General features: G+C 37.4%; 1 protein-coding gene across 13 annotated transcripts in view; it reads left to right on the forward strand.

The window, feature by feature from the left end:
- Positions 1–17,961, forward strand: part of DGLUCY (D-glutamate cyclase) — a 47,694-nt gene extending 29,733 nt beyond the window's left edge. For all 13 annotated transcript variants that reach the window (XM_056345788.1, XM_056345786.1, XM_056345790.1 and 10 more), the window contains 7 exons: positions 1,510–1,707; positions 3,796–4,056; positions 4,533–4,632; positions 6,398–6,546; positions 11,382–11,501; positions 13,202–13,353; positions 17,566–17,961. In XM_056345788.1, the coding sequence (XP_056201763.1) occupies positions 1,510–1,707; positions 3,796–4,056; positions 4,533–4,632; positions 6,398–6,546; positions 11,382–11,501; positions 13,202–13,353; positions 17,566–17,709 (1,124 nt within the window). In that variant the 3' untranslated portion in view covers positions 17,710–17,961. The remainder of the gene's footprint in view (positions 1–1,509; positions 1,708–3,795; positions 4,057–4,532; positions 4,633–6,397; positions 6,547–11,381; positions 11,502–13,201; positions 13,354–17,565) is intronic.
- The last annotated feature ends 1,208 nt before the right edge of the window (positions 17,962–19,169 follow it).

A 19,169-nucleotide genomic window follows, 5' to 3' on the forward strand; every position in this document is an offset into this window, starting at 1 on the left:
ATCTAAACTGCTCCCAACACCTGCTGTAAATATGTTCAGTACTAGGAGCAGACACTTCTTTTTCTTTCTTACATACAATCCCTTCTCTCTGGCCCCAGATCCGAGCTGAAAATCCTGCTCATTCCTATGTTCTCCAGCAGTTCTCTTCATCTACCTCATGCACCCTTGCTGCAGAAAAAGGAGAGAAAAAAATTGCCAACCTCTCTACAGCCTGTTGCCCAAAGCAGCTGTCTATCCTGGCTTTGCCTGGAACTCACTTTCACTTTTGTTTATTTTGCCATTTTCTGTGTTAAAACCAGTCTTCATTAATGCATTCCAGGAACTATTTGGACAGTTTGTATCTTGCTGTGCTCCTTTTTTAGCTAGGTAGTTCAGAATAATCTGCTAGCTTCTCATAAGAAATACTGTCTAGTCACATGGTTTGGTGAGGTATATTAAACCTCAACAGCCGTGTTCCCCAGCTGCTTTTAAATTACTAGCTCCCAACAGATCTAGCACAGACCGAGCACATATATACTTGTAAAGAAATATCTCCTCCCATTTCACCATCCTAACAAAGTAAGGTTTTTCTTGTTTAAGTATACTAGCTGTGATTTATCCAACAACATACCAATTTTGCCAAATCAGGTATAATCTAGATCAACATTTCTGGTATTAACATAAAGACAGCAAATATTTTCAGTTTAGGGAGCTACTATGCTGTCAGGTCTAAATAAGCTTATTGTTCACTGTGGGGTTTGATGCTGCTCAGATTCCCTTTGCTAAGACTTACTGGTCACCTTTTGTCATTATTTCTTGCCAGTCTACAGGTTTTCTAGCTAGGTTGGCAAGACACTGTGCAGAGATGCTTTTTCTTAGTCCCCCTTTTCTTAGTCTGATAAAGGACTACTCCTAGCCAGCAAGCGGTAGTATGACAAAACTATGTCAACTCCTATTACAGGGATATTCAAAGGTACAAGACAGACTCTAATAGCTTCCAGCAGCACTAGAACCTAGAAAATTAGGTTTTTTTCTTACGGAAACGGTATCACCAACACGCTGTGCAAACTTAAGCATTAACTTGTTCTTATGTCAATGCACTTCATGTGTGTCAAATGCAATTTTCAGATTTGCCAGCTCCTGACAGACTTCCTTGAAGGATACTAGTGTTCAGTTCCTAAGTTGCCTCAGATTTATGCCAAAGAGTATATTGTAAAAAAACCTGATCAACTACCCATATGACCTTCGTAAAAGTGAAAACATTTTCAGATGTAAATGCATAAATTTCTTTCTCAAGATGCATTAACTGTTGCAGCGTAACTTAAAATATCACCTGTTTTTAGAAGTATCATCAGGCAGAGACTCGGTGTTGTTACATTAAATATTTTTTTGTGATTAAATATTTTTATTTATAATGTTTAATATAATTATTTATATTATTATATTAATATTTGTAATTAAATAAATTTTTGTGACTTTGTCATTCTGATATTTCAAAGAGTTTAACTGAAGTTTTTTCACCTATTTTAGGAGCTCCATTAGCTTTTACTCATTCTCCTGGCTGCATGTTCGTTACTGACCTAAAGAATGATGATGTCACAGTCAGATCCTCAGGAGAAGTCCCACAAGTCCACTGCATTTCTCAAGATCCTCTGCATTACAGTATTGTGTCAGCAGAAGCAGCCCAAAAGATAAGGACTCTAGAGACCCTAATTGGAATAGATCCCGGTAAGACACCTCTTTTCCTTTAGTGGATTTGTTACGAGGTAGATATGACCTATCATGCTTTTTCAGATATTCATAAAGTTCAAGAACACAAAATCTAAAGGCAATTTTAAGATTTAAAATATTATTTGTGGAATACAGTGAGCTAATATAACTAGGCCTTACATTTTCTGCTACTCTACTCAATATCAGAGTCTGGCCAAAACCATCCCACCTTAGGGGTAATGGAAGATCTGATCTTGATGACTGTATACTTTCAAAGTACACAGAAGCATCAATGTTTACAGCAGACTGGAGAGTCCACAGGGAATAAGAACTGTTGCTGAATAAAACTGAAATTGGTATGTAAAGTACATGGCACCACAGCATGCTGGTAGCAGCTACACTGGTATTCACCGTTGAGTAAATAGCACGTTTCTTTACACATGTTTATGACCCCTGTGCTCCTACCAGAAAGTTGTGGTAGTTGCATATGCTTTTCAAACATCCCTCTGTGATGGGTGGAATTACAACAAACTCTGCTGACATACTCATCGCAGAGATGTTCGTGATGGACTGAAGTGACCCGGCCACCACAGAAGGTTGAGAGGTGGGGCTGCACGTGTGCGTAAGGAAGATGAGAGGGACATAAAAGCAAACTGAATAGTGCAACCGTTCCTGTAATACACACTGAATTAGCCCCCTCTGTCTGCTGTAAATTCTGATCAGTTTCCCATAAGTTTTCTGAAATCCTCTGAAGGCAGTAGTGGAAAACAGCTTATGTCCAGCTCTCCCAAGCTCCAGGTCTGGGCTGTGTGCATGTTTGGGTCTGTTTATTTTTACTCACAAGGCCCCTCCTTTTCCCACTCTGGAGTTCAGCCTGGCACGATGCCATGCTCTGCAGAAACACAGAACCTAACTTGAGAGCTAGCTCATTTTATTGCTCAAGGACAGTACAGTACTTTAATTCAGTTAACATGCCCCACTTCTCAGAGACTAATATTCCCTGCTTCTCTTGCTCTATGTTTTGTTCAGAACTTTTTTCCATGTCCACTATCTGTACATTGCCTGTATGTTATTTAGGAGGAACCAAGGGAGAAATGGCAGAGGGGAAACTGAGGACAAAAATAGGAAAGTGCAGGTGGGGGGAAGGTGAGAAAGATGAAGATGCGGGTAGGCTAGAAAACAATAGTGATGACTTACCTCTCACCATCAGCCCATGAATATCGGCACGTCACACTGGTATTCATGGCTGTCAGGAACGATAGCAAATCAGAAGGACTATGCTGTGAACATTTTTTTCTCAGTGCCAGGGAAGGGAGAGGGGATAGGAGGTGCTTGAACAGTGGCAGACATACACCAATAGCACCGCGTTGCCTCTGTAGGGGCTGACCCATGAGAAGAGACATCTGTTAATATATTTTTACCTGTTCCTCAAGGTCAGGTAAAAATTCTCTACTACATGAAGTGTTACAAGATCTTTTAGCAGTCACCTCTGTATTAACTGAGTTTATGAAGTCCCTTGGTAACTTACCATGTCTCTGAATCCTCACTTCCTTGGTTATTAATTTCATTAAGTGGGATTTATTTGGGAATTGACTTTTCTCTATGCAGACAGAGTTAAATAGAGACAAAGGGCCAGCTTACTCATCTGAAGTCTGTATCAAAACCTATGTAAGATCTGGGGTGCCCGAGTTGCAATCTAGCATCAGTAGGTAGATGTGGTCTAGCACGACTGTCACAGCAGATCAGAGGAAAGCAGAGGGCCAAAGAAATGGAAACAATGTGCAGTAAGTTCTCAAAAAAAAAAGAAAAAGCTATTTACACCAATACCTAGAAATGCTAGGTATAGTAATTTACAAAATCCAGTTAACTGAAATTCCTAACCTGGAAGCACAGCCCATTATCAGCATTACTCATATCCTACACCTTCCTAGGTTTCCTGAGGAAATTACCCCAATTCCTGCCTTGACCAGAGGTTTTTCTTTCTTTTTTTTTTTTTTTTTTTTAAACCCCATTTTATGTCATTAAAGTATGCAGGTTCACCCACACAGAAACTTCAACAGAACGACATACTGAAGCGTACCACTCTCTTTAAACCCCCTTTTGCAGGAGAGCGGGGCATAGCCCCCCTGCGCCGGCAGGACGAGCTGCTGAAGGCTGGCCTGTCCCTCTGCCATGCGCGGGCCGTGCTGCTGACCACCGGGTTCCCGACCCACTGCACCCACCAGCCGCCCGAGGAGAACGACGGGCCGCCGGGCACGCTGGCTGTCGCAGCCATGCTGCAGGCCTTGGAGAAAGAGGTTGCCATAGTAACAGATCAGAGAGCCGTGAATCTCAATAAAAAGATTATTGACGAGGCTGTTCAACTAGGTAAGACACACCTTTTTTTTCCAGTTTTTATCTTGCCAATTTGAGCCAAGGTTTACTTCAGTTATTCTCACTGTCACTTAGTACCGGGTTTTATTTTTTTTTCAGAGGATGACCCGGGGTGAACCCTCTAAGCTCTGATCAGCCTTGCCACAATGGCATGGTTTTAAACCCAGCTGGCATCAAGTTAGTACTTATGTGCCTGGGTACTGGTTCTGGATTAGCTGTTTGTGAAGAACTCTGGATGTCTGCTCTCATTCTCGCAGACCTCTCAAGGTCCCATTTACTAGCACTAACATCCAAATGAGTTTAAATTAGAAGTAAGGCGACAGGGAGCTTATCAGGAACTGTGTAAAGACATCAAATCCTTACTATTCTAACTGTTCTACTTTTTTTCTAAGTTATTCAAACACACATTTTAAAAAATAATGAAAAAAGAGAGGTACATAGTATCCAAATTGTATTTTGTTCCCTTGTAGGAATCCTGAAGAGACCTGTCCCTGTATTGAGTTATCAAAGGGAAGGTGCCGATTCAGCTTTGATGTTTTTGTGTGAAGGTGGGAATCCTGGAAGACCTAGGTATGTGTACTCAGTTTTTTAGAATGGATCACACTTCTACTATGTAAAGTTATGATAAAAATAATGACCATGATCTAAGACAGCATAACAGTTACAAGTAAATCCTTAACACTTCAAGTGAACAGAAAAAAACCTTAGAAACCAGTGTTGGAGCACACATAGAGCCCAGAATTCCATATTATCCTGTAATTACACATTTCTGGAGTACAAAAAAAGAAATGATACTTCATACATCAATTAGCTCTTTTCCTTCGAAAAATTTCCAAAAGCTTTTCAGCTGTTATTCCATAGATATATATACACTCACAGAGTATATTATTTTACCAGTTTTTAAATCACTGAGAAAATCAGAAGGGGGAATTATTATGTCAGAGTCAGTGAAAGAGCTAGGAAAAGAGTTGTGGAGTGTGTTCACTTTCCAGAGCTTTGGCTCAAGTGTGACAAGTGGGGAATCCAATTTGATTTAATAAAATGTCATGTGTTTGTAATAGTGTGAAGGTGATCATCCTATTGTCTTTAGGCAGCCAAAACCAAAATCATAGATGTATGCATGCATTTCTGAATATTGATTATTTAAACTGTTTGCATAAGTATTGCTGAGTGTACAATGTTAGGGAAACATTCAAATTTAAACAGTGTGTGATTAGTGTTAATGCACTGGAGAATTTGCCAAGTAGCTGTATGCACATTTCATTACTTAGCAGGCAACTTACATTTCCTTTAAGCAGGCATACATTGCTCATTTCTATTGATCTTTCCTTGTAAAGCATTTAAATGTAGTTACCCTCAGTTTATTCTCTTTAATAAAAAGATCTTTCACCCTGGTATTTGCTTCACCGTCTTATTCAATTCTCATTTCTTTCCACAGATTACTTATGCTATAATTGTATGCTGTAATAGTATGCGTGATGTCTTTGGTTTTTACGTATAGTTTTACAAATATAGTTTATAGCTATGCATAATGTAATTACAGGCAGTTTCTATTTCAGTCCCCAAAAGCTGAAGTGTTTCTTTAAAGTAGACAACTAACCTGCTTAAGGTCTCTGGAACCACCGTAGATACCCACCCACAAGAACATTAAGTAATTCAGCAGAATTAGTAACCTTTTAACAGTAAAACTGGAGAAGCAGAAGCAAAACAACTTAATTCTAACATACAGTGGCAGAACTGAGTACTAAAATTCTGCTTAAAATGTAGGACATCTGTAGCACATCTGTCTACTCTCATAAGTAGCAAAACAGCCATAGACTTAAAGAAAAATCCTCTAAATCTAAAGACCCAAACCAAAAAAATCCCTAACCAGAAATAAAAAAATATTTGCCAAGCAGTGTACTTTAAGAAGAGATTATATTTGCACTACCAAGGATTTAGATGATCATTAATTTCCACTTTTTTGTTTTCTTTGAAAACACTTATAGACTACTGTCTTACAAGGTATTGCCTATTTTAACATGAAACAGAGCATGGCCAGATGGCTGACCCAAAGGATTGCTGGTTAGGAGGATTTCAGGAACTTCTCCATTTCTTGGTGGCAAATGTGGTTTGAGGGAGTTGCACTGAAGCTATAAAGAAATAGACTAACCTTTTAAAATAAACTGTAGAGAACTACATTCAGAAATAACAAAACAGTTTCCAAGTTTTACCTTGAATCCCAAAACGGTCAGAACACAGAACCAAGCACACCAGGAGAAGCAGCCAACAGAAAACTTTGCTAGGTGAAAATCACAGCTTCGACTCCTCTGTTTTTTCACTCCTCTCTAACCAGATTTGATCACCTGATAGCAATAGAGCGTGCTGGGATGGCTGCTGATGGCAATTATTACAATGCCAGGAAAGTGAATATTAAACACCTTGTGGATCCCATAGATGACCTGTTTTTAGCTGCACAAACCATTCCAGGAGTCACAACAACAGGTATGTGTGAGTTTGTGTTATATTCTCAAAGTGAAAGAAGCACAAAATGGGAACTCTTAGTGGAAGTGCAGAGGAGCAGGAGGCAGGTGTTGAGTAACTGCTTGCAGGCTACAGCTGTTCGTTGTGGTTGAATTTAAAGAGACCGTTACTGGAGAAAAAGTACAAGTTTCTATTGAAAAGTTCTCACAGCTGGAAAAAATAAGGGAGTTGATTTCAAAGTTATTTAAGGACAAAAAAACCAAACCCAAGCCTAGATGTATTATCTATACATCAGTGTGCGTACATACATTTCTCTAAATGTAGTTTTTAACACAGACTTTATTTTGCATGTTATGTGTGGAAGGCAGCATAGAAAGCAAATGACTGTTGAATGGAAACATTACATATTAAATATTATATTTATTTTTATGAATATTATACCTGTGTTAAAACAGCAGTCTGAATGGAATCTTAGTTTATTTTGTCTTTTAGCAGTACATTCTCTTAAGCAGAGATTGCATATTTGCATCTACTACAATAGTGCCTTCTCTAACAAAATATATGTATACGGTAATAATCTTTAAAGGAGGACATTGTCCTTTCTGTCACAACTGCATCGACATTCGCTAACACTTCTAATAAGAATGCTTTTGTCAACATAGTGCTCCTCTCTTTTGCCAGTGGTCCTTTCTTGGAAGTTTAATTGCGTTTGGTTTTGAAAAAATATGACATAGATCAAGGTGTATCTATACAAGTGTTGTACAACGCTCTTGTACAATCAGATGCCTCCTGCTACTCTGTGTGGACCAAAACAGAGCCTGGAGATCTTTAATCTGTGTAACTATTAGAAACAAAATCAGAAATGAGTGTCACAAAACAAGTAAGCACCCATGTCAGGCTGATTTCACTCACATTAAAACATGTCTGCCAGTCTGGCTTTTTAATTTCTTGTAGTGCTGTGGACTCACTCCTGTTACCAAAAACACAGGAACTTTGACTTCTCAGTGTTGACGTTTTTCAAATGTTTCCACAGAATTTACAGAGCTCCTGCAGAGGCAATGCATAGTCAGATTTCAGTGTGTTGGAATCATTTAAAGCTGTATAGCAGAAGAGTTCCCTGGTGTTTCTGTATGTTCTGAAAACTTGCAGTACGTTTTGTTTAGATGTAATTCCATTTTTTTCCTATTCCTGAGGAGTAACTCTCATCATTCAAAAAGAAGCACTCTAGATGGCACTCTGCTGGCAATCTTGGTAGAAAAGCCAAAGATTGACTGAATAAAGATAGAGAAAACTCCCTTTCATAAAGATGTTTAGCAAAATGCCTCAGAGCTTGATCTGCTGCAGCTGATTTCAATTCTTGTCCCTGTTTTTAGAGTGTTGATACAGGGACTTGGTCTTTCCAGCTATTATATAATATCACATCCTGATTCCTTTAATAAAAATGCCCTAATCTTTTAAAATATCTGCCAGAGCAGGTCAAAGAATGTTATTGATTTGGCAGAGTTTGGAGTGTTCTGCAAGGTGGGAATTTAAATCTGTTCAGCAGAATTTGTTTTAAACGTTCCCTGAATATTCAAATATACTATGAAATGTCATTAATTAAAAATATCACGGACTTGTTAAGAAGAAGCAGTTATCCAGATTCGCTGTGTCCCATTGCTGTGAATTTTCTCTAAAGAGATGTCTGCATAGGAAATGATTTAACAAGTCATAAGTTTCAAAAGGTAATGAAAGTACCTGCTCTGATTACCATGGAATTTGTGTATATGGATATTCTGTGCTGGATGACTAACTGAGTATCTAATGAAAAACAATGCAATTGTTTCTTTATGTTGTCTGTTACCTAGTTAACGTTTCTTATTTTGCTTATCATGCTATCTTTTTGTGTCTCTTTTTTTTCTTTTAATTTGATTACAATTTCTTGGAATGGCTGTTGGTTTTCTTCAATGTATTTCTGCAAAGCCTAGCCTAACAAGGCACCGATCTGCGCTGTGGCCTTTGCATCCTATATCTCATTACTGATGACAATGTAGTGCTACTGATTATGGTAAATTTTTCTGGTGGGGCTATCTTTGACTTTCTTCGTGGTCAGCAGGAATTTGGAGGCATATGTCTAGTTCCAAAATAAAATGCAAATATTATACTATGTTAGGGCAGAGTATTCAGATAACTTTCTAGACTAGAAAAGGATACTAGAAAGATCAAATTTTCAGCCTTACAGAAATCTTTACATAGTGTGCTCGGTGGCAAGAAGTATTGTGTTAGTAAGTGGAGAGGGGAAATGTTAGAACATTTGTTACCTGCTGATTAATGGCTGTCAAGATTTGCATTTAAAACAAGGTCTTTGTTTAAAAAAAATCTGATCTAGGAGTTTGACTACAGACAAATTGTGAACAATGCCTACAATTGTATGGGTACTGGTATCATAAAAAGTCATGGAGTAAACAGTAGCCTTCAGGAAAATAAAAAATAAGACATGAAAGGCTGAGGTTGGAAGGGCTCATTTTCCACTAAAGACTGAAGTAAAAGTTTAAGACGTTACAGAAACCACATGCTATTTTTTTTCAGTTGACATAGCTATATGCTTATTCAATTGACCTAGCTATATGCTACTTATAAAGGAGCTAATGAAAAGCTTTCCAAAGTGCTGCGTGAAAAAATATTGTCACACATTTCCCTTTCATACAAATGTTTTTTATCATAGAAGACTGACATCTTATGTGTTTTTTATGAATGCAGTTTAGAAGCCAATGTAGTCAGTGAAAACTTTCATGGAAAATCCAAGAGAGCTATTTTTTCTCTGCCTGGAAAGCACTCAGGCCTTTAGGAGAAGAGCATTCATCTTGTCTATTTTAGGCATCTATATTTGGAATGTCTGCCTTGGGGTGAGATGAACTGAATGTTTGAAGGGTTTGTTTCTCTCTGCTGACTTTAAAAGAAGTATAGCTGACCAGCTCATGGGTAGATGGCTTGTATTTTGTCAGGTGAATCTCAGTCTGGAAATCTAGAGTAAAATGTAGTCCTCTGCTGATGTGTAGAGGAGGAAGAAAACAGATGGTACAGGAAAAATTTTCAGCGTGGTGTTCTTTTCCTCCCAGTGTAATGCAAATGGGATCTATCCACAGCTGTAGATCTACTAACTGCAAAACCATCCTGGTGACAGGACTTTCACAAAGACAAGAAAAAGCAAAGCAAGGCTGATAGAAAAAACCCTCTGAAAAACAGATTAGTATCTTTCAGTTAAAGAAACTGGTGACGATCTTCAAATGACAAGAATTCATTTTAGCATGTTTAAAGACTATTAAGAGCAAAATTTTGGATTTTTAATATAAGAAAAATCAGAACGTTGTATGGATTCTTACAACCCAGTAGTAACTACCATATTTATATATGATGATAGAGGCACCATGATTATGTCATTACCTATTTGAAAAGTACTACCAACAAGCAGATTTTAGAAACCACCATTAAGTCTGAACACCGAAATAATTGTGAACAGATTATTTAAATCCTTTTATATAAATTGTGTCACTCAGTTATGCTCTCCTTGACTATGTAGACTTAAGGAGTTACATAAAAAATTGCTGCTGAGAAATAATTTTCTATTTCTCTTAGAGAAGAAATTTGCTACAGACTTATGTGAGATGTTTATGCAGTTACTCAAAGTGTTAAATTTATCACTTTTCAGGGCTTGAAGTGTAAATTATAAATACTATAAATTCTCTCCTGTAACACATACTATTCATAGTCACATTTCAAATTCAAATACGATATGTTGCAGTGAGGACTTAGAGCTCTTGACTGTTCTGTTTCAGAGACATGAACTAGGAATTTTCTATAAAACCTTCCAAGTTGAGAAAATGCCATTTTTAGACTAACAGGTGAAAGAGAAATGTTGATTTTCATTTAAACAGATGGAATTTTTTTTTTTTTTTGGGGGGGGGGGGGTGTTGTTATACATTAGTAAGAGACTAGAGGTACTATCCAGCTTTCATGTAAGCTGCTAATTTATGTATTATCCTTATCTCCAGATCTCAGAATGACATCTAACAATTTTATGTCCCAAACACAGGATTGCCCAGAATTTTCCTGAAATTACATAGGTCCCATTGATTTTACTGAAATCACTGAGACAAATACATAGCCTTTCTACTTGGCCAGCAAAAATCAAGGGCCCACACCCCAAATATAAGAACACTAAAAAAAAAAAAAGGAAGACTGGCTATGTGTTTCATAAGTTATTAGAAAAAATGAAAACAGTTATAGTGCACAGGGTTGGCCTCTTTGTATACTGTGGCGCAATGATTGTGTAAAACAGATTGCCAAGTCCTACTTCTGCCAAAGTCCTTACATATATTTTTGCTTAACTTTCTGAAATATTTGCTACTTTTAATCTCTTTTTTTTTTAATTAAAGCTTTTAACAAGCCAAAGTTTTCTATGCTTGCTTTATTATAGTCATGGACAAATTCCTCAGGTTTATTTTGGATTAATTTTCTTCTTTATTTGTGCTAATGTACTTCTGATAATGCATTATACCGAACACTTGTTTAAGGCCTTCCATAGGCGAAGTTTACTATCTTAATTCTATCTGCAGTTCTTGAGCACTTGATAATTTTTATTTCTTTTGCATGCACTAATACAGCATACATTGCACATATACGCTTACAGGTTAGTGTGTGATAGGTGATGCTTTCAGCCATTCCATTCACAACCTTCTGGTTTTAGACACTTGATGAAAAAGGATAAATCGCCTTATGTGAAGCTATGAGCTGTTCAGAAATTTCTAAATTTCTGAAAGGATTGTTAGTTATATGCTGGGTTCATACTCATTTGGTCTTTTTCTCTTTTCATAAAGGTGTTGGAGATGGAGGAAATGAATTGGGAATGGGGAAAGTAAAAGGTGCTGTAAAGAAGTACATAAAAAATGGAGATGTTATAGCCTGTGATGTTGAAGCTGATTTTACTATTGTAGCTGGTAAGGGATTTTTTTTTGGGGGGGTGGGAGAGTTGCTGATGTTTGAGAACAGAATTGACAAGAAAACATCTGTCTCTCGAACTAATTTGTGTTGGCCCTTTATTTGTATGACCAAGTCATCCCGGGCAAACAAATCTGTCTCTGTATTATGTCCATTTTCTGAAGAGTTAAGCAACTATGGCTTCAGCAGGACTGACTGAAAATTGAGGATGCGCATTTAATTGAAGTGAGAAAGCGCATTTAATTGGAAATAGGAGGGCAAATCCTGAATATTCTTGAAAAAATCACACCTTAAATAAAATAACAAGGAAGACTGCGGAAGTGATCTGTGTGAGAATTAAAATACCTGTGCAGATAGGGATTTTCAGTATAATTCATGAGCTTCTGTGGGTGTGACCTTTTCAGGCCTAAATCAGTCATATTTTTTACATGAAGAGATGGTACGTCCTTTTACCAGCCACTTAAGGACAGGTGTACATTCTTGATGTACAACAAAAGTTGAATGTTATAGTTAAAATTCTCTGCTACCTTAACATCTTAAGTAGCGCAAAGTAAAATTTGCAAGTGAAAGAGCTGTGTTCAGCAGGGGCCGATTTCTGAACTGCATGGACTATAGGGTACTTAGGCTCAGGTTTTGAGGTTTCTAACCTAGGTATCTAACAATCTTGATATTAAGACAGCAATTTCTGGGAGAAATGAGAGTGTGGTGATAAGTATATCTACTTCTTATGGCTATATGTATATAGTATCTACAGTGGCTGTTTTGGCAATTCTGATAATTTTTACTTTGAAAGCAACTGTCACACCCAGACCCTGCAAAGGGAAGTGAGGTGGAGCTTTGGACATGTTTAAGTATGCAAAACTACATGCACTAAAACAACTTCCACACTTCTTGAAAATTTTGCTATTCTGCATCTCTGGAAAAGGTATCAGGTAGCAGAGACAACTTCTCAGAGCAAGTTTCAAATCTAATGATCCCCAATAGAGTCTTGACAAAGAAGCTGTCTAACAAGACTGTGTGCACTGATTTGATAACAGCATACAGAAAAATTATGGATCTTAACTGTGTTAGAATGTCCTTTTGTTTATGATACTTACACCAAGGACACATCATCAAGACACAGACAATTAGCTTCACCATAGCTTCGTATCTTACAAAATAGCTGAACTCTTTAATCAGGCCTCATTTTGTGACCAAAAAGGGATTCTCTGCAATGGTACAGCGTTCCATTATAAAATCTGACACCAGTAAAAATTTGCCTGGTTTAGGATACTTTATCAAAATCTTCTACCTCTGTGTGGTTAGAAACAAAAGACACCAGGCTGTAACATGGCTCCTGACAGTTCATGGACATCACACTAAGCCAAGGGGAACCGTGCTACAGACCATGCCCATTTGAGTTTTTGCTTTGTTGGAAAGACAAACCACAAACTAAACTAGATGGAAACTTAGAGAAATTCAATCTGTACTAGAAATACTAGAATACATAATACTAGAAAACATTTCAGTATGTTAAGCAATTGTGTATTTCTGAAATAAATGTTCCAAATTCGTGTCAATATTTAATATATATTCATGTTCCGTTTCACCACGCTACATGAGACTCAGTTTTATGTGCCTACCGACCTATGCAGGTTAGGTATCTTTGCAATAGATATTGGGGTTTTTCCATTTTTTTCCTGGTGCCATTCTTTTGCAGGGGTCTCTAACTGGGGAGGCTATGCCATCGCCTGTGCTCTATATATTCTCAGCACTTGTGAAATACATGACCGCTATCTGAGGAAAGCCATTGGATTTCCGCAGTTATCACAGAAGACGGTCTGGCTATCAGCACTTCCTTCTGTTACCAAGGTAATTTCTGTAGGACCAAGGAGTTGTGACTTGCTTGTGACATGCAGATAGGATTTGCTACCAGCTGCTAAATCCTGCCTAGTCCAGTTCGATAGCTTACTTTCACCTGGTCTTTTGGTGACTTTTGCAAGTCACTGGTGAATGAGCAACCACACTGTATTTAGAATATTCCACAAAGGCTTCAAGGCTGATTGAATGTAAAAATCCTCAAAAATGCATGTGTACGTGTGCTGTGACTTCAAGCACAAGACAGCACTACAATTTTATGGGCAGTGCAAGAAATCCTTGCACTGCAATACAGTGATTAAAATTACCTGTTCACTTCCTTCGTATTGTTCATGATTTTATAAACCTCTGTTGTAGCCTTCTTTAGATGTCCCTCTTCCAAAATCAAAAGTCATAGAGTTCTAATACAGAAGCCACTCCATATTTCTGATATTTGCACCTTCTGATCTTTCCACCTTTTCTAGTTATGTTAGAAACTTTCTGTAATTAGTTTTGAATGTTTCTAAACTCAAGACTTGCAGGTGAATATTTTTAAATCTGTTTTGATTAATGCAACTCTGAACAATGTGATATTCTGGGAATACAAAGGTTTCAGACTGAGAAAAGTAAAATAACCGAGAGGGGTGAGAAATGACTGTGATCTGTGTTCATCCTGCTGAGCACATGGCTCTATTTTTAACTTGGCAGGGTTTGTTTTGTTGGGTGGGTTTTTTTAATATACATATATATATATATATATACTCAACAATCAGGCAAGGTTGTTCCACCATACTTGTAATAACTTAGGAACTTCAAACTTCAGTCTTACTGGTAGAGTACCTCTATAGACACCTGGGCAAAACCAGTAAGTTTATGACCTGCAAGAATGCTAAGCAAAATGTCTACCATAGATATTGCTCACAACAGTGGAGAATTTATGCTGATGAGAGTACGTTCTGCATGACATGCCAGCAAAACACCTCTTAAGTATTTTAGAATAGGTAACATTTTTTGAAAATTCTTGCTATTTTGATTTTTCATTTAAAGGTCACAAAACTGACACTGATCCCTATGTTTAGCATAGCTGTATAGCCACCTATCCTTTGACTTAACAAAGCACATGGCACCTTTCAGCACAATCTTTTCCTAAAATAAATTACTTTTCATCTTTCAGTGGTTTTGCCCTTTAAATTAATGTATCCTTAAAACTACTATGATCAAAATTCCTGGTAACGAGCTACTGTAATTAAATGTGACACTGTGTACAGGAAATCCTTCTTGGTTTTTACTAAGCTATACAGCTGGGAATATTGAGAATGATTCAATAATGGGCTATTGAAAGTGCAAAACTAAAATCTATTGAGATAAATTAATGGAAACAGTTTTGTGGAGGACAGGAAATTACAAAATGCCTGACAAGAGAATATGGTATCGTTAATTATAAATCACACAACAGTAAACAATGCAGATGATTGAACACATTAGTGTTCACACACTCCATTAATATAAAAAACCCTCAGACCACTTATATTTATATGGCTACTTTCTGCCCAATCCAACTTCTTTTAATGCTATAATAATTACTCTCGTAAGTTAAAGAGCACCACCACACATACCCACGTCAGTGTTCATATTCTCTGTTTGTAACTGGAAAGAAGACAGTTGAAGGAGTGCCTAAGCACCGAACAGCTTTCTTGTAATGTGTTTTGTCTTTCTTCCAAAAATGGCATTCCTTCCGCGAAAACTATAGGTGATCATTACTGGATGAAGAACTCCCCTGAAACACAAAGGTTATTTCTCTGCAGCCTTGTGTTCAAGCAGTGTCAGGATTGCACGCAATAAAGCCCAGAACTGTGGAGCTGAACATTCCCACTGAACAGAATGCTGAGATAGTTCTAAGTGCATGGATTAGTCTTTACATATATTTTATTTAATAAAAGACACTGCATTGCATTTATTCCTTGTTGAGAACTTGATGAACAAGAAACAATTGGATCTAAACAATCTTCACTTACCTTTCATTTGTGGAACTGAATCATAATTGTGTTGTTTAATACAACATTGGTTTGATTTTTCAGATGCTCATGGTACTTTTACACTGAAGTGACTCTAGGGAAATATATTAATTCATACATATCCAAACATAGCTAATGCTAAACATCCCAGAGTCAGCTCTGCATTTCCTTGCATCTCACATCCAGGTTAATATATCAGGCAGTCATTATTTTACTGAACTCTTTATTAATGTTAAGAAATGAACTGTATGGTGCTGATTTTGAAGTTGTGACCTATAAGAATGTTAATTACGTTGTAAATGAGAAATATATTCAAATATGATGTTTGTTTTAGTGTTCTGTATAAGCTTTGTCATGTCTAAGGGAGTTTTTCCCATTAACAAAGTGCAAATTAACAAGTTCTTTTTCTATTAATTGGGTTATTTTTCTGGTTACCCCACTCCCGACATAATGATTTGCTAAAGAGAGAACTCTGAGCAAACTGCAGCACTTTACAGCTAAGGAAGCACGCTCTACATTGTTCCTTCAAATGGAAAGAACAGCATTCGATGAGAGGATGCAGTTTATCAGGCATAGCTAAGCAGTATGAAGCAAGCAAGCCTTTTTCCCACATAAGCAGATCAGAGTGCTCTAACATGTGAGCATGTGGGAGAAGAATTCAAATTAGAAATGATGTTTTGCGTATCCAATTCAAGTGTCTCTTCCGTGACACAAGAGATCTAATTTGCCAATTTGCATATAGATGCTAAGAAAAAGCTCTCTCATGCAGAAAGATCAGTTGATTATATTTGCATTCACATATTTGATCGTTCATGTGAGATAAGCTGATGGATATTTATAGCTTTATAAATTAAAAAGTAGCACTTCTAAAGCTACCGATGTATCCAGATAATTTCCTTAAATAGCTGTATCATTGCAGTGTTGTTACATGATGTCAAGACTGACACCATGTAACTATGCATAATTTTTCTTTAATAGAACACTGGTGCCTCATGTAACTTTGTTGCAGCTAAGAACCAGGATGCATTAAGAGAAAATACAGGACAAATAATAAAGTGCAAATAATAAAGTGCATTCAGAAAACAGGTTACTAAATTATACTAAATTATCTGGTAATAGACCATGCAAAGTATGCTTTAATTCTTTCAGAAATTCTTATATTTTGACCATATACTGTATTATTTAAAATACAACTATATTGTGTCAAAATTCAGATCTAAAGCTATTGTAATCTTTATGGTTGAGGAGTCTTCCTAGGAAAAACCGGAACACTTAATAAGACAATATTAGAGAGTTTAACATCATAATTTTTTCATTGTCAATTTGTGTCCAGGAGATAAAGGACTTTGCTAGAGGTTATTGGATGGGAATATCAAACAAGAAGTAATTAAACGTACAGAAGTGTTTGTCAAGGACGCTGGCAGGGCTGTTTTGGTAGTACTCAAAACCAAGGATTCTGTTCCCTTTGTGTACTTTTAACAGCTCAATTTGGAATATGCTTTGTTATCTGCTTATATTACTGTTAAGCAAGAAAATAACTGTTATAAACATGAAATTGAGTTGCAGTTCTAAACAAAAGTATGCACTATTTCAGAGAATCCCAAGGAAGCACAATTTCAGGATTATTCCCCCATTCCTAAGCAACCCAAATTCTCGTAAAATCAATAGAAAAAAGTGGACAGAGAGCAAAAGGCACACAGATCACAGAAGCTGCAGGAAAGGAAAGTGATTGCCAATGTACCTACTCCCTGTAACCTTTTTTCCTGATGTATCCTCTTACCCTTCTGTTCTTTTTCTTTAAAAATGCATCTGCAGCCAGCTGGTACACTGGGGAAGTGATAGGTAGTGGTTTTTGAGATACTTTGGGAGGAGGTTGCTCTGATTCTGATTTATGCAATATAGGAACTTGAAACCAGGCAAAAAAAAGGATTTGTGTTACTAAATTGATGTTGTTGTGCTGTTTGAGGGAGTGTGGAGAACAAGATCATTCAACAATTAAATAGAAGTCAAGAATGTAAGCCTTTTGATGCTCCCTAAGCTCCAGATGCTACACACATTCTTTGGGACAAGGGAAAAAGTTGTTAGCAAACGGCTGTCAGAATAAATATGGAGGATGTGGTCAGTCTCCCCTAGAATTAGAAGAAAGATCTTGATGAATGCTCTTGTCTGATTCGGAATCTTAATTATATTCTCTTTTTATGTTGGTTTTAAGGAAGAAAAGCTTCTGAAAGCACTTGTGCAGCATGGGGTCCGCAGTGGAAAAACTGCCAGTCTAGAAATGGAAGTGGATGGGCTGCCCTTCTACAACACCCATTCGCTTATGATTGAAAAGCTGCTTCAAGAAGCGCAGCAGTGACTGCCCCTGATGATTTCTGTATCGAGAGTTGCCCCCATGTTAGTTCCTTGTTCCCTAGCCTCTCACAAGGTATAAAAAAATCAGAAAAAGATGACTTTTCATCTCTGGTGTCTGGGCTGCCCACAACCTTTCAGTGTTACATCTCTGTGAAGCAAGAAGGGGATATGATGTCATTGTGATGATTTTTTGGGCTACCTTTCTTTTCTGTAATTATATAATGGAGAATGGATATTAAATGGTATTATATACTAAGAGGTGATCCGTCTTTTACAAAGAAAGCTTGTCACTATAAAATGAAATATTGCACTGCTGTTCCAATTTTACTAACCTTATAACTGCAACAGGAAGTAACTCTTGTAGCAACTTGGATTTAAAAATACCTTGTGGTGGGGAAAACAGCTGCAGTGGAGTGGGGAGGTTCAGAGCAAAAAACCCCAGCGTTAGAGTAGGGAAAGCTGTTAGACACAGCTCCCTTGCACGCTTCCTGTAGCCCCTCTAACATGGTCGTCTTGTGGTGGTGGTGGGTACTTTGTGGAAGTGTGAGGAGATAAGGGGAGAGCTGTAACTGAGATAATGAAAATAAGGGCAGCACTGCAAACTTCCCACGTAAAAGGTAGGGTATACCATTTGCCTCCTTCGGACTACTAGTTTACCATGTGTATCTTTTGTCCCTTTCTGGGTATTACAGAAAGGTGGTATACATTTAAGGGTATCCCGTTGAGAATAAATGAATTAAATACATAAATAGTGGTTAAAAATTAATACTTAAAAATGAAAGCATTCCTGGAAATTAAAAAATACTTGCGTTCAGTATGAAATAAAACTATGGAAATGAACATTTGGATTAATTCCAGTTATAGAAATTCAGCTCCTGAAAAGACTAAACGAAGCAAAATTAAATTGTATCTTAAAAGCCTACTAACGCTGAACCAGTACATGACAAATAGTTGTGAATTGTGCCTGACTTTTGTCATTTAAAGCTGTGATTTTTACTTTAACTCTAGAGGAATGTCAGGGCTGAACTTCTGCTAGTTGTCAGCCCTTGCAGCAGAGAGGACAGGGTATCTATGCACCTCTCAGGCACTGATGCTTTAGCTAAAATGATTATAATGATACAAAAAGCGAGCATCAAACCACTGTGCTTTAACAGGATGAGAATGGCAGTTGTGTTTAGCCACTGCTTTTTCCAAAGCACCGTGGACTTCCACACCTTATATCTACTTTTCTTCCTGGCAGGTGAATTTTACCAGGAAGGTTCCTTCTTTTATGTAAGACAAGCACATAACTTTTGGAGAACGAGAAAAATCAGTTCTTACCACAAACACTGGTGTATTTTGAACATCAATCTTCTGAAGTCCTTGAGGACACACAGCCTTTAAAGACTTAAAACAGTTGAACACATGAGAGAAAGAAATCTTAATGCCAGACAGGCTGCTAGACACTCAGATTCGCCAAGGCTC

The sequence above is a fragment of the Falco biarmicus genome, chromosome 7 (genome assembly GCF_023638135.1).
Source record: "Falco biarmicus isolate bFalBia1 chromosome 7, bFalBia1.pri, whole genome shotgun sequence".
Taxonomy (NCBI): domain Eukaryota; kingdom Metazoa; phylum Chordata; class Aves; order Falconiformes; family Falconidae; genus Falco; species Falco biarmicus.